Source organism: Perognathus longimembris, chromosome 23, assembly GCF_023159225.1.
Source record: "Perognathus longimembris pacificus isolate PPM17 chromosome 23, ASM2315922v1, whole genome shotgun sequence".
NCBI lineage: Eukaryota > Metazoa > Chordata > Mammalia > Rodentia > Heteromyidae > Perognathus > Perognathus longimembris.
In genome coordinates, this window is record NC_063183.1 from 18,021,235 (window position 1) to 18,035,463 (window position 14,229).

The following is a 14,229-nucleotide window of genomic DNA, read 5'->3' on the forward strand; positions in this document are numbered from 1 at the left end:
TAAAGAGATAAGCCATTCTGACTTCCCTAAAGCTTTCAAGTAAATTAAAATAGCATCTAGGTACACAGGCAAAATCAGCACCATCTGGGCGGGTCGTGGTGTGTGTACATTCATTCTGTAGATGGCGTAGGGACTCCTGGGTCCCCTAGAGGGACCCCCTCCCCCACCCCCCTGCCCCTTGCAAGGAAAGCAGCCTAGCAGATGGGAATGCTTGGATTTGACACAACTCTCTGTGTGTGTGTGTGTGCATGTGCGCGTGTGCGCATACAGGTGTACCAATAGTGGGGCTTGAATTCAAGACCTGGGTGCTGTCCCTTAGCTTTTTCACTCCATGCTGGCACTCTACTACATGAGTCACAGCTCTTCTTCTGGCTTTTTGGTGGTGAATTGCAGATAAGAGACTCACAGACTTTCCTTCCTGGGCTGTCTTTGCACCGGGACCCTTCGATCTCAGTCTCCTGAGTAGCTAGGATGATGGGTGTGAGCCACTGGTTCCTGGCTTAGAATTTGTTATCTGAGCTGGAACCACAGGATCCCAGAGCCCTCGGTCACTGCCACCCGAATGATGCTCTGTCCTCTTTGAGGAATCCTAGGTCAGCGATCCCCCATTTAGGGAATGAGGTTAGCATGGCTGTGTGCGCACTGTGCATCTACCACATGCTGGCACTTCAAGGAATTGCACCGGACCCGAGGAGCCCCTTCCTGAGCTGTCTCAGCCTCCCGTGCCATCGTGGGGATAGTACATGGTGACACGCGGTGGCTGCGACGTTCTGAGTGTGGGTGGTTGATATCCCGCGGGAGGCAGCAAAGGCAGGGGCTAGTTTGCCCGGCAGCTAGCAACCAGCACCGCCTGGAAGGGGCAGATGCCCTTCTACTGTTCTTTGTGGCAAGAGGGAGCAGGGAGAGGAAGTGCAAGGTCAGGCTTGTCAAGGATGGGGGAGCCAAACAGGGGAGGGCTCTGCTTTTTAAGGTAGCCAGATTCAGGGTTTCTGGGTTGAGGATAGACGCAGAGTCAGTGCTGGTCGCTCACGCCTGTAATCCTAGCTACTCTCAAGAGGTTCTGAGGATCAAGGCTGGAAGCCAGCCTGGACAGGAAAATCTCAAGAGACTGTGATTTCCAATTAGCAACAGGCTAATGGGAGCGTGCTAACCTTTTGGGCATAGAAGCTCAGGGACAGTGCCCCAGCCCTGACTGAGTTCAAGCCCTGGGGCTGGCACCAAATAAAAAAAGAGAAAAAGCAAAAGCAAGATGGGTTCAAACTCTCTGAAACTATAGCCAGATTTGTGCATGTGGACATTTTCTTAATAAGGAGAAGCTCTATGGCTTGTGGTAGATTTCAAAGTAGTCAAAATGCTTTGGGCATCCTTGGCCTAGAATTCCTGACCCCCTCCACCTCCCCCGTGACCCCCTACCCCTGACCCCTGACTCCTGACCCCCACGTCCTACTCAAGCTTTCTCCTGTGCAGTTAGTTACTCAGAACTGGTGAGCCAGCAGATGTAGAAGAGCAAATGTGTGTGTTCCATCTCGGGGATGGGAAACTTTGTGTGCTTAGTGAGCCTGCCTCGCCTTACCCCAGGACAGGCCTTAGCATCCAGTAGCTGCCTGGACACGGGTCTGGTCTGAGTAAGACACTGTCTTCTTTCTCCTTCTCTACAGGCCCTGATGGCGCGCCCTGTGGCCAGCCCGCTTGTTGTCTTTTTCCTGCCAATGGTCCTCATGCTGAACCCCGAGGACCCCAATGTGTGCAGCCACTGGGAAAGGTAAGCTGTGGGCCTCAAGCTAGGAATCCCTAAGGGAGCTTGCATGGGCGTGGCCCTCTGGGGACAGAAGCAGAGTCTGGAGAGGAAGTGGGTGGCCTGCAGGGGCAGCTTAGATGCTAGAGGACAGGGCCAGGCCAGGAGCACTCGTCTGAGATCTGCAGTTGTTTCTACTCATTGAACTTGACCTGTGCCTGTGATCGTGCTAGTAACTCGGCCTTGAACTCGGGGCCTGGGTACCGTCCCTTAGCTTTTTCACTCAAGGCTGGTGTTCTACTACTGGAGCCACAATTCTGTTTCTGCCTTTTTTGCTGCTTAATTGGAGATAAGAGTCTCACTGACTTTTTTTTTGGGGGGGGGTGGCTTGGATTGGATTTGAACCATGATTCTCAGCTCTCAGCTTCCTGAGGATTACAGACATGGAGCCGCAGATGCCTGGCAGCTCGCTACCCATTTTACAGATGAGGAAGTAGAGGCCCCGCTCACTGTCAGATGAGGAGCAGAGGACTCGGGTCTCAGCGGTGCTCTCTGATGCTGGGATGCTGGTCCCTCACGTCTGGGATGGGCATCCACGTGGCAGCTTGGCTGAGATGGAGGGTGGAGGAGGGCTCTCCTGCTTCTGATCTGCTAGGCACTGGGCCCTAATCAAGGAAGGGGTCGTTGAGGCCGCAGCGGAAGGAGAATTTCCTGCATTCTGGCTGCGGCACTACGTCCTGTGGGAGGAGACTGGTGAGGTCCTTGCAGCTGGTCTGACTTTGAAGCACAAGGTGAAAGTATTGATTTTTGGTGAGCAGTAAGACAGTGACCAGAGACCCAATCAGAATAAAAAAGGAAAAAAAAAAAAAAACCCAAACCAATCAAACCCTGGAATTGATTGGCTATGCTGACCAAGATGACTCTGCCACTTAGATGCTAATAAATCGAATGAATAAAATTAAGTGAAGCCTTGATGGGGGGCAGGGGGAGGGCAAGGGGGTAGTAGAGGAGGAAGGCAAGTGGGGTCATCATCTATCATGCCCAAGAGGGCGAGTGGCCATCCCCATGGCAGAGAAAATACCTCATCCAGTCAGGACTGGCTCTGGGGGGTGGCCTGGACTCTCAGTGAAATTGCCCCCACTGGTGTGGTCTTTAGTGATTTTTGTGTTTTCTGGTGCTGGACCCGGGGCTTGCACTCAGGGCTTGAACACTGTACCTGAGCTTTTGTGTTCTAGGCTAGTAGCTCTACCACTTGACTCGCAGCTCTATTTCTAGCTTTTTGGTAGTTCATTGGAGATAACAGTCTCATGGGCTTTGCTGCCTGAGCTGGCTTTGAATCTTGATCCTCAGATCTCAGCCTCCTGAGTAGCAAGGATTACAGGCGTGAACCACTGGCTTCCCCTTTAAGTCAACTTCACATACAAACTTGTCCAACATGAATAGGCGTGGGACCTAAAATATCGGGGGAGAGCTGATCCTTCTTGGGGGCTGAGGGCCCTCGGCGGGGATTGTGGTTGAGATAAGAGGACTGAGAATAAAAAGACAGTAAAACCAAGATCTAGGGTCCTCTGGGCACCCCCTGCCTCAGAGAGGCCCCCGGGAGGCTGACAGATACCAGCTTCCTCCTCTTGCCTGGCTCTTCTAAGGGAATCCCTCTGCAAGTTGCACAAAGATGGATCTAGCTTTCGCCATTCACTCCCCATTTCAGAGACCCCCCATAGGGCAGAGTTCCTGGATGGATTTGCGCCTCTATGGCAGGCTCCTTGTTAATGATCCCCTGCCACCATAAAACCCAGCGCAGCCCCTTTCCTGGGATGGCAGATTCATCGGCCCCTCATTAGCATGTTGGCAAATGCGCAGTGTTAACTCACCCAGCCGTGAAATCGGGGCGCAGGCTCCAGGTCACAGACTTGCAGTTGGCACAGGGCCCAGTTGGCAGACTGGCTCCACCCAGGGAATCCTGCAGAAATAGGACCCTCAGGAGCCCGCCATCCCGTCGATGGACTGCCTCCTTTTCTAGGCACCCACTGTCCTTGCCAGTGGTAGACGTGGAGACCGAACCCCCTCAGTGCCTAACAAAGATGGGGAGCCCATTCTGTACACCAATCTTGCTCTCCCCTCCTTCCTTCCCTCCTTTCCTTCTGTCCTCTTTCCCTCTGTCCCTACATGGTTGGGAGGAAAAATCATGCAGTGCCTAGATGGCAGGTGAGCCTTGACCTGTCATCGAGTCACAATGGCCAGCATCTATTAGACACCTACTGAATGCTGGATAAGCACTTGATATCAAGTGCACTCTTTGGTCTTGCCGCCACTCTGACAGGTGTCTTAATTCTTGTGATAGCCACGTGAATCACCGGTCTTTATCATAGGTCTGCATGCGAGGACATGGGGGCTTAGAAAAGTTAAATAGCACATTTTAAGCCAAGGTGCCAGTGGCTCACGCCTGTAATCCTGACTGTTCAGGAGAATGAGATCTGAGGATTGCAGTTTGAAGCCAGCCAGGGCAGGAGAGTCCATGAGACTCTTATCTCCAATGTACCAGCAAAAAGATGGAAGTAGAGCTGTGGCTCAAGTGGTAGAGCACCAGCCTTCAGCAAAAAAGCTAAGGGACAGTGCCCAGGCTCAAGTTCAAGCCCTAGTAGTCACACACACACACACACACACACACACACACCCAAGTTATGTTCATAAGAGACAGGCTTCAATGTTGGCCCTGTGCTTTTGTATCCCAGGGCCGGGGCACTCTGATGAGCAGGCTTTGGGGCCCTCTCTGTGCCTCTGGGGTTCATCTCTGGTGTGCTTATGAATGGAGGTACCCCCAGAACTCTCCATCCATCCTTAGTGTCTCAGACAGAATTCTTCAAAACTTGGGTCCCTGAGTACCACTGATGGGTGTCCAGCCTCCTGCTGGACTCCAGGCCTCTGACCTTAGAGACTTCAGAGCGCCAGTGTGGACCCATGCATGCGCAGCTGCCTTGCCATCGAACCAACCCGTTCTCCAGGCACAGCAGATGGGCTTTTACAGCCTGGACCAGGCCATCTGGCCTAGGTCAGCCAGACAGCCTCCAGGGGGAAATAGAGCCAACCAGAAAATGACTTTCTGAGCCCGCAGCTGAGGTGCTGTTGAGTGTGCATGAGGGGGGCAGTGAGGTGGGCATGGGGGTTCACTCCCTGCTTTAGCCGTGCCCAGGCCTCTGCCAGCGCCCACCACCCTGCCGGGAAGCAAGGGGAGGCCCACGCGGTCACAGCTGAGCTCTGCTTCCCCAAGGCTACTCCCGGCCCGGTCAGCTGCCCAGCCAAACGTAGGATGGTCATTGTCCTTTCTGGGTTGTGTTGTTTATTTATTTTTGAAACTTGGACTCAAATTTGGTAGCTGATGCTTTCGCTCCTTAGCTGGCACTCTACCACCTGAGCCATGCCTTCAACCCCTGAAAGGTTGATTATTATTTGTGATGGTTGGTTGTTTTTGTTTTTGGCAGTCCTGGGGCTTGAACTCAGGCATTGTTCCCTGCGCCTCTTTGTGCTCAGGGTTAGCGCTCTACCACTTGAGCTACAGATCCACTTCGGCTTTTTGTGAGTAGTTTATCAGAGATAAGAGTCTCATGGACTTCCTGGGCTGGCTTTGAACCACAACCCTCAGACCTCAGCCTCCTGAGTAGCTAGGATTACAGGTGTGAGCCACTGGTACCCAGCTTGGTTTTTGTTGTTGTTGTTGTTGTTTGCTTATTTGTTTGTTTTTTTAAGGTAATTACTCTTTCTACCAGGAGGTCTGGGGCACATCCTCCATGCACCCCAATTGTACTAAGAAGCAGAACAGACCAGAAGGTTCTGGGGTGAGCTTAGGGAAGTCATTTATTCTATCGGATGCTCCATTTCCTCCTTTATAGAGTGAAAATAATAATCCCAGGACTTTATGAGATGGGCTGCAAATTAAAAGGAGCTAGACAAGCTGAATAAACATTAACAGTTCTAGATAGCAGCTGTGTGAGCCGGGCAAGCTGCCTCTCTCCGCCTTGGGTTCTTCATTCTTCACCTATAAAATGGGACTGTGTGACTCCATTTGAAGACCGTTAAGATCCAAACAAACAAAGTGGTGTGCCGGTGGCCTATACCTGCCATCTCAGCTATTTGGGAGACCGAGGATGGGAAGACTTCAGTTCAAGGCCAGCCCTGGCAGAAAAATCTGCGAGACCCCCCCCCCCCCTTCTAAATCTATACTTGAGTGCAATGGCACATTTGGTGGCTGGGGTTGGGAGGATCATGGTTCTAAGACAGCCAGGGCAGAAGAGCCTTCAAGATGTCCTCTCAGTGGAGGGAAGCCGGACACGGTGACATTTCATCTCGGTGGAGGGGAAGCCGGACATGGTGACATGTGTCAGTCCCCTGAGCAACTAGGAAACGCTTAAAGTTGGCATACTTCTATTCAGGAAGTCAGACCCTATCCAAATTAACCAGCAAAAAAAATTGGGCTGGAGGCGTGGCTTTGTGGTAGAGTACCTGCCTCGGTTGCCCAGGTTGAGACCGTGAGTCCACTTCTGAGCAGCAGGGACTATAGGGGTGTACTGCTGTGCTGGGCTAACATGATATATTTTAAAACTTGCCGGCGGTACCTTCAGAACCTACCTTCAGAACCACACAGCGGAAGCTTAAATCCTCCTTTACTTCCTCTCTGATAAATGAAGTAGAATTTCAGAAAATTAGCAAGATAGTGTCCCGAGTCCAGCCTGGGGTCAGGAAGGTCTTGTGCTTGGGAGTGTGGGGGGGGGTGTCTAGGGCAGGAAGTGGGCATCGTGGAGGAGGAGGACAGAGCCTGGTCTCCGAGCTGTGTCCTGGACGAGACTGGAGGGGGTGGGGTGGGGGGAGGCATGTCCTGCTGACCAGCTTGGCCTGTCTGGTGCTGACCGTCATTTCCATCTCCTCTGGCCCTCAGCTACGCCGTGACGGTTCAGGAGTCCTACGCTCACCCCTTCGACCAGATCTACTACACGAGATGCACGGATATCCTCAACTGGTTCAAGTGCACGCGGCACCGGTCAGTACCTGTGTCTAAAGATGGGGTGGAGGGTGCCAGGCCCCGGTGGCACAGGCCTGGAGCTAGGATCTTTGGGGTATCCTCCCCAGGTGACAGACGGGGAGTTGGTGAATGAGTACCCCACCTTCCTCATCTTCAAGGTGAGGCATTTTTGTTTTGGGTGCCAGTTCTGGGGCTTGAACTCAGGGCCTGGGTGCTGTCCCAGTGCTTTTTCACTCAAGGCTGGCGCTCTGCCATTTCAGCCACAGCTCCACGTCCAGCTTTTTTATTTTTTTTTTCCTGGTGGTTAATTGGAGATAAGAGTCTCACATACTTTCCTGCCAGGCTGGTTTTGAACCATGATCCTGACATCTCAGCCTCCTGAGTAGCTAGAATTATAGGTGTACCTTGGTCTGCAGCGCTCCTGAAAATCATGACATATTGTCATGGGGGTGGGGGGAAGGAAGAGAGGATATATCTGGAGGGATGATCCTGGACAGGTCAGTGTGTATGTGTGTGTGTGTGTGTGTGTGTGTGTGTGTGTGTGTGTGTGTGTGTGTACATGTATGTGTATGCACATCCTGGTCCTATGGCTTGAACTCAGGTGCTGTCCTTGAGCTTTTTTGCTCAAGGCTGGTGCTCTACCACTTGAGCCACACCTCCCCTTCCAGCTTTTTGCTGGCTAATTGGAGATAAGAATCTCGACATTCCTGCCCAAGCTGGTTTCCAAATGTGATCCTCAGGTCTCAGCCTGGTGGGTAACTAGTATCCCAGGTGTGAGCCACCAGCACCCTGCTAACTTTCTCATTTGCCTTCTTGTTAACTCAGCCCATTCCTGGGGGCTCGGGTGGCATTCATGGTGGACCTCACAGTGGACAAGGAAAGTTTCTTGGATATTTTCTGCTGGCTATCTGTGAGACATTATCATAGCTATAATAGTGTACTTTAAAATTCTTGTCTGCTAATTCCAGCATCTGGCTCTTCTCATGGTGGGTCTTCATAGACTTCCTTTTTCTGTTGTATAGTTAATATTTTCCACTTTCTTCATGTATCTAGTAATTGGGGATTATATTCTAGACATTGTAATATGACGTATGTAGATATGGGATGCTGTCATGTTCCTCCAGAAATTAACTTGGCTAGACTCAAACTCCGATCTGAAGGTTTAGGAGTTTGTTTTTTTCAGCTGTAGCTGGTGGTCTTGGGATCTGCCCCTCAGGCATGTAATTCAGGGGCTTGGGGATTCAGCCGATTTTTTGAAGAATTTAGGGATTTCTCTTCATGGCTCTCTGCTTTTTTTAGATTTCCCTTTCTGTTTGACCATTACTGGGTCCAGCCTCGATTTTTCCCTTGTTTCTTCAAACCAGGATGCTTTGTTGTTGTTGTTGTTGTTGTTTAATTTTGGTGTGTGTGTGTGTGTGTGTGTGTGTGTGTGTGTGTGTGTGTTGCCATTACTGGGACTTGAACTTGGGACCTTGTGCTCTCACTTGGCTTTTTCACTCAAGGATGGTACTCTACAACTTGAGCCACAGCTCCACTTCAGGCCTTTGGCTTGTTAATTAAATTTAAGAATCTCCCAGACTTTTCTGTCTGGGCTGGCTTCGAACTGTGATTCTCAGATCTCAGCCTCCGGAATAACTAGGATTACAGATAGGAGCTACCAGCACCCAGCTTGCTTGTGTTTTCTCTGAATGGCACCCACCCAGGGCATTGTTGGGTGACTCTGCCAGGGCCATCCCCTTCTTTTAAATACTTACTTTTCCCTACTGCCTGCCCATGTTCATTCCTTCTCTACTGCCTGCAGGGAATTACTGTGTGTCTTTTGCTCTAGGTTTTCATAGTTGTTGGAAGAGCCACTCAGCCCTCATTTCATCTTCCTCTCTTCCTCTGGTACAGAGCAGAGGTAGGGCCAGAGATTCCCTTCTCCCCTCCTCCAATTTTGCCAGCATTACTTGCCTATGTCCCTGGCTAGAGACAGCAGAAAGAAGCATGAATGCTGCCAGGGATGGGTGGCTCATGCTGGTAGCCCTAGCTTCTCAGGGGGCTGAGTTCTGAGGATCATGGTATGAAGCCAGCCTGGGCAGGAAAGTCTTGTTCTGAGGGATGACTACATTGGATTTTTTTTTTTTTTTTTGGAGATGCGAGCTGCCGTCCATCACCCCCCGGACTGGGAGAGTGCACGGCTGCTTATTAAAATATGCTGTATTCCTGGAACATGAGTTATTTGACTAAATTATTGAGTCTGTGCCGCTTTCCTGATGACCCAGGGAGAGCATTGCTGACAACACCGCCATCCGTCAGCGGCTTCTTTCAGCATCTTCCATCCTAGAGCCCAGAGCCCCGCCCTGCCTCCTTCTGCTTCCTGTACTGGGGGCCTGGGGTGGGGAACAAGGCTGGGTGAGCCAGAACAGGTGTGTGTGTGTGTGTGTGTGTGTGTGTGTGTGTGTGTGTGTATGTGTGTGTGCCATCTCTCTCCTGAACGATGCTTGGGATGCCAAGCCCACCTCCCCTGTTGGAAAACATGGGGGTGGTCCTGCGTAGTGCAGACAATGAATGGGCTGATGACCTCTGCGTCAACTCCAGTCATTCTTCACCCGAGAGGTGACCAGATTCCTGAGCGCAGGAAATAGCCTCTCAGCCAGGCCAGCTTCCCTGCCATTATGGGCTTTTGATGAAGTAGAATGACCTTCCCTTTCGTGACAACTGCCACACATAGCACCGATTTCCCCAGGGGCCTGTGCTGTCATTTGTCATGAGGGTGTTGAGGATGGGGAGGTGGCTCCAGCCTGTGCAGGAGGGTCTGCCCGCCCCCCACCCCCACCCCCATGACCTTCTCTGGGAGGCAGGGAGAGGCCCTCGGGCCCCAAACTGCTCCAGTGAGGGGAAGGAAAGAGCTCTTGCCTTCAAGGCAGAGAGGATTTGGGGAGCATGCTGGCTCTCACCTGGAGTCCTGGCTTCTCAGGAGGCTGAGACCTGAGGATCGTGGTTCAAAACCAGCCTGGGCAGGAAAAGTCCTTGAGACTTGTATCTCCAGTTAAACCAGCAAAAAGCCAGAAGTGGAAGTATGGCTTAACTGGAAGAGAAGCAACCTTGAGTGGAAAAGTTAAGAGACAGGGCTCAGACCCTGAATTTAAGCCCCAGTAGCAGCACCAATACAAAACAAAGCAATACAATACAATAAAAAAAAAAATACAGGGGGCGAGGCAGGGATGTGGAGAAATAATATAAAATAAGAAAAAAAAACCTTTCAAAATGCAATAAAAGAATATGGAATCCACAGAGCATAACAGTGGAGATTTCTGGGAGAATTTTGTTTTTGTTGGTCGTGGGGCTTGAACTTGGGGTCTGGGCACTGTTTCTGAGCTCTTTTGCTCAAGCCTAGCACTCTACCACTTGAGCCACAGCGCCACTTCTGGTTTTCTGGTGGTCAATTGGAGACAGAGTCCCACAGACTTTCCTGCCTAGGCTGGCTTCCAACCACGATCCTCAGATCTCAGCCTCCTCAGTAGCTAGGATTACAGGAGTGAGTTACCAGTACCCGGCAGGAGCCACTATTTTCTGGTGGGCGGAAGATTAATCTAGGATCAAATTGATTCAGAGGTTCTTTTCCTGCCTCTGCACCCCATTTTCAAGGGGGCAGCCAAATGCCCCCAGACTGGAAATGGTGGCTAGGTGGGGAATGGTTGGGGGGTGGGCGTAGAGCTCTTTACCCCAAAACCTGGTCATTCTAAGGACCCACACTGAAGCCCGCAGCCAGCCCCCCTCCCCCCCCCACACACACACCATGTTACCCCAGCTGGAATCTCCCTGAACCCTTCTCCCTGTAGGAGACTGGAAGTCAGCAGATTTCTCAAACCCCATGTTGGGTAATACATTCTGTGTCACAGCGGCCCACATCGATTTTTCTTTATTGTGCTCCTCCAAATTCAAAGGCGCCATGCATTTTCAAGTAATTATTGAATGGCATCCTCGATAGAGCTTAACACAAATATCATTCTAAACGGGACGGATTGATTTTCCAATATTTTTCAAGTGCCTCTCTCCCTTGTGTCTGTAGGATCAGCTATAAGACAGCGTATCGGCGCGGGCTTCGGACCATGTACCGGCGGCGGTCCCAGTGCTGCCCCGGCTACTACGAGAATGGAGACTTCTGCATTCGTATGTAGGGGCTGTCCCATCACAGGGTGGGGGGAGGGAGGGGACAGTGAATGGGGTGTAAGTGACAGTGATGTCATCCAGGTCCCCCTGTCCAGCTTCGGCTCACCCCAGATGTCTCTGCTCTTCCTGTACTCAGATGGAATCATGGGTTTGGGGAGGGTGGGGGGTGGAGGTGCAGTTCAGGTGGTAGAGCATCAACCAGTGAGTTTGAGCTGGGTTTGGGACAAACATGTTAGCTGGGGCCTGGGGGTAAGATCAACCTCTCCTGTCAGCAGGATGGGTAGGTAGCAGCTGGGGTCCTAGGGCCTGATGGGGGTGGGGAGACTCAGATGCTTCTGGAGAGGACTGTAAGGATCCAGGAGGAGAGGAGGAGGCTGCACCACGTGCCTGGATTGGGGCTCACCCACTGGGGCTGCTCTGGCGGGCTTGGCGGGGTGGAGACAGAAGAAGGAAGGCAGGCTGCATTGCAGGATGATAAAACCACACTCCTTGCGCAGGGAATGTGCGGGGAGGGAGGTCCTGGTAGGCAGGTCCGTGAGGTTGGTAGCTGAGTTGCCGGTGGCTGTAGGTCCTGTAGTCAGGGGGAGTAGGGGTGAGTAGGGACAGGGGAAGGGAAGCAGTATGGTACAGCAGGAGGCACCTCGGGACCTGGCCTCGCTTGCATTGGGCCAGTCACTGTGCCTCTTGTGGAACTCCACCTTGGAGGCCCTATTGGAGCCTGAGAGATCCCACTCACAGCAGATAGATGGAATTAGGCCCATGGGGACTTTGCCATGGACATTTTGTTGTTGTTGTTTTTTAGGGGTGTGTGTGTGTGTGTGTGTGTGTGTTTGTGTGTGTGTGCTTGTGCCAGTACTCAGGCTTGGCCTCAGGGCCTGTGCACTGTCTGTGAGCTTTTTTTTTTTTTTTTTTTTTTTTGGCTTAAGCTTGCTCTATCACTTGAGCCACAGCTCCACTTTTGGCTTTTGGCTGGTTCACTGGAGATAAGATTCTCAAATCTCATGGACTTTCCTGCTGGGCTGGGTTTGAATTGGGATCCTCAGATCTCAGTCTCCTGAGTAGCTAGGATTACAGGTGTGAGATAGGAATGCCCAGCTAATAGTGATGGTTTGTAGGCAAAATATAAAGAAAATCACCTATCGCTAATCCCAAAGGCTGTGGGGTCTTGGGCAGGATGGGTCTTGGTCACTGAGTAGCTAGGATTACAAGGTTACAGGTAGACTCTGGGCACCAGGGATGGAAACAAGGCCAGCACTGAACTAGCTAGCTAGCTTGCTTGCTTGCTTGCTTCCTTCATTCCTTCCATTTTTTTTTCCTTTTGGTTGGTTGTAGGGTTTGAACTCAGGGCCTGGGTGCTCCCCTCGAGCTCTTTATGCTCAAGGCTATCAATCTACCACTTTGAGCCACAGCACCACTTCTGGTTTTCTGATGGTTAGAGATAAGAGTCTCACAGACTTTGCTGCCCTGGCTGGCTTTGAACTGCTATCCTCAGATCTCAGCCTCCTGAGTAGCTAGGATGACAGGCGTGAGCCACTGGCTCTTGGCGCTCAGTCATGGCTATTAATTGCTCGAAGATGTCCATGCATACTTTCCCTGGGAAAATGCACACCTGTGCATACGAGTCTACGCACAGGCCTGTGCACGCACGCGCAGAGTCCTCCGCACGCGATTTGTTTTCAGTGTGCTCGTGGAGATCTTGAAACTCTGACGAGGTCCTTGGGCCCTGGTGAGTAATTTGTGCCATATGCTGGTGTTGCCCAGTCAGCATATATTTACTGCTCCCTCTGTGCAAGACGTAGGAGAACGCGCATACAGGTGATAGATGTGGCCGCCCTGGGGAAGCCTGCAGACCAGTGAGGGAAGAGCTTTGCTGTGTAAAGCATGCTTAAACCAGAAACAGAAAGGGGTGTGTGTGTGTGTGTGTGTGTGTGTGTGTGTGTGCACATTTATGCATGCATTTCGACTTTAAAAGAGCTTTTTGATGGTACTGGGGTTTGAACTCAGGGCCTGAAGCTTGCTAGGCAGGTGCTCTACCACTTAAGCTATACCCCCAGCCCTAAAGTTCCTTTTCTTCTTTTTGTGCTGGAACTGGGGCTTGGACTCAAGGTGTAGGCGCTGTCCCTGAGCTTTTTGTTTGCTCAAGGCTAGCGCTCTACCACTTGAGTTATAGCTCCACCTCCAGCTTTTTGATGGTTAACTGTAGAGAAGAGTCTCTTAGATTTGTCTACCATGGTTAGCTTTGAACCTGGAGCCTCACATCTCAGCCTCCTGAGTAGCTAGGATTACAAACATGAGCCACTGGCACCCAGCTAATGATAGATTTTAAATGATGCTCCTGCCATAAAACTTATAGTTCACTTATTCATATTTATTGCGTATCTATGCCAGGCGCCCGTCTAGGAATAGAGGTACCATTTATGACCCTATCTAAGTTCTGGCCCTAAATATTGGTACACGTGCGCATGCACACACACACACATATACACACACGCACACACATATGCACGCACACACACACGTTAGGGGGCCTTGCAAGGGGGCCTCTGTGGGGACTGGGCCACTGTCTGAAACCCTGAGGCTCTTTTTCTGGGGAAGTGCTGAGCTCTGGGCTGTGGAGTGAGCAAAGTGGGTGGAAAGAGGATTCCTCAGGCTGTGCAGGCTGGTGCACCATCCTTGGCTCTGGCCTCTGTAGCAGAGATGATTCTAAAGAACCACCATTAGCGGGGCTGCGTGGTGGATGGGCACATCAGACCCCAAGTCACCACTAATGCTTGCTCTTTGATTAAGGGCTGCTGAGTGGCTCCAGAAGGGAGACAATGACGGCTGTGAGCCTCCCTCTGCCTCCTGCTGGCCCTTTCAATGTCTTTGAAGAGTGGTCTGTGAAAGGCCTTGATCAGCTGCCCTCCTTCCCCAGATGTGGGGGTGAGGCCTAGTTGGGAGAGCGGTGCCTTCATGCCCTGTGAACCAGGCATTGCCAGAACCCGTGGAGAGCCTGAGAGCCACGTTGCCTGTTATAGGCACACATCCCATTGTCTCCATTTTGTCTTTACCCTAGGGTAAGGAGAAAAATGCCCAACTTCCTGTTTGGCCAGGAAGTGAGAGGGCAGTGGGGGCTGGAGGTTCCCTGGGATGTTGGATTATGGGGAGGGGTGGGCAGGTGCGGGGTGGCAATCACTCAGCAAGGAGAATTTCCATGCTTGAACACATACATAGCCTTCTTCTACCCAGTCTAAACCCTAGCTGAGTCAGGTACTGTCAGTGGCTCACACTTGTAATCCTAGCTACTCAGGAGGCTGAGATCTGGGGATAGTAGGTCAAAGCCAAC

The 14,229-nt window shown here is 51.5% G+C and overlaps 1 protein-coding gene across 6 annotated transcripts in view; it reads left to right on the forward strand.

The window, feature by feature from the left end:
- Positions 1-1,675: 1,675 nt before the first annotated feature.
- Positions 1,676-14,229, forward strand: part of Megf11 (multiple EGF like domains 11) — a 171,190-nt gene continuing 158,636 nt past the window's right edge. For all 6 annotated transcript variants that reach the window (XM_048332641.1, XM_048332644.1, XM_048332643.1 and 3 more), the window contains exons 1-3: positions 1,676-1,762; positions 6,666-6,767; positions 10,804-10,904. In XM_048332641.1, the coding sequence (XP_048188598.1) occupies positions 1,710-1,762; positions 6,666-6,767; positions 10,804-10,904 (256 nt within the window). In that variant the 5' untranslated portion in view covers positions 1,676-1,709. The remainder of the gene's footprint in view (positions 1,763-6,665; positions 6,768-10,803; positions 10,905-14,229) is intronic.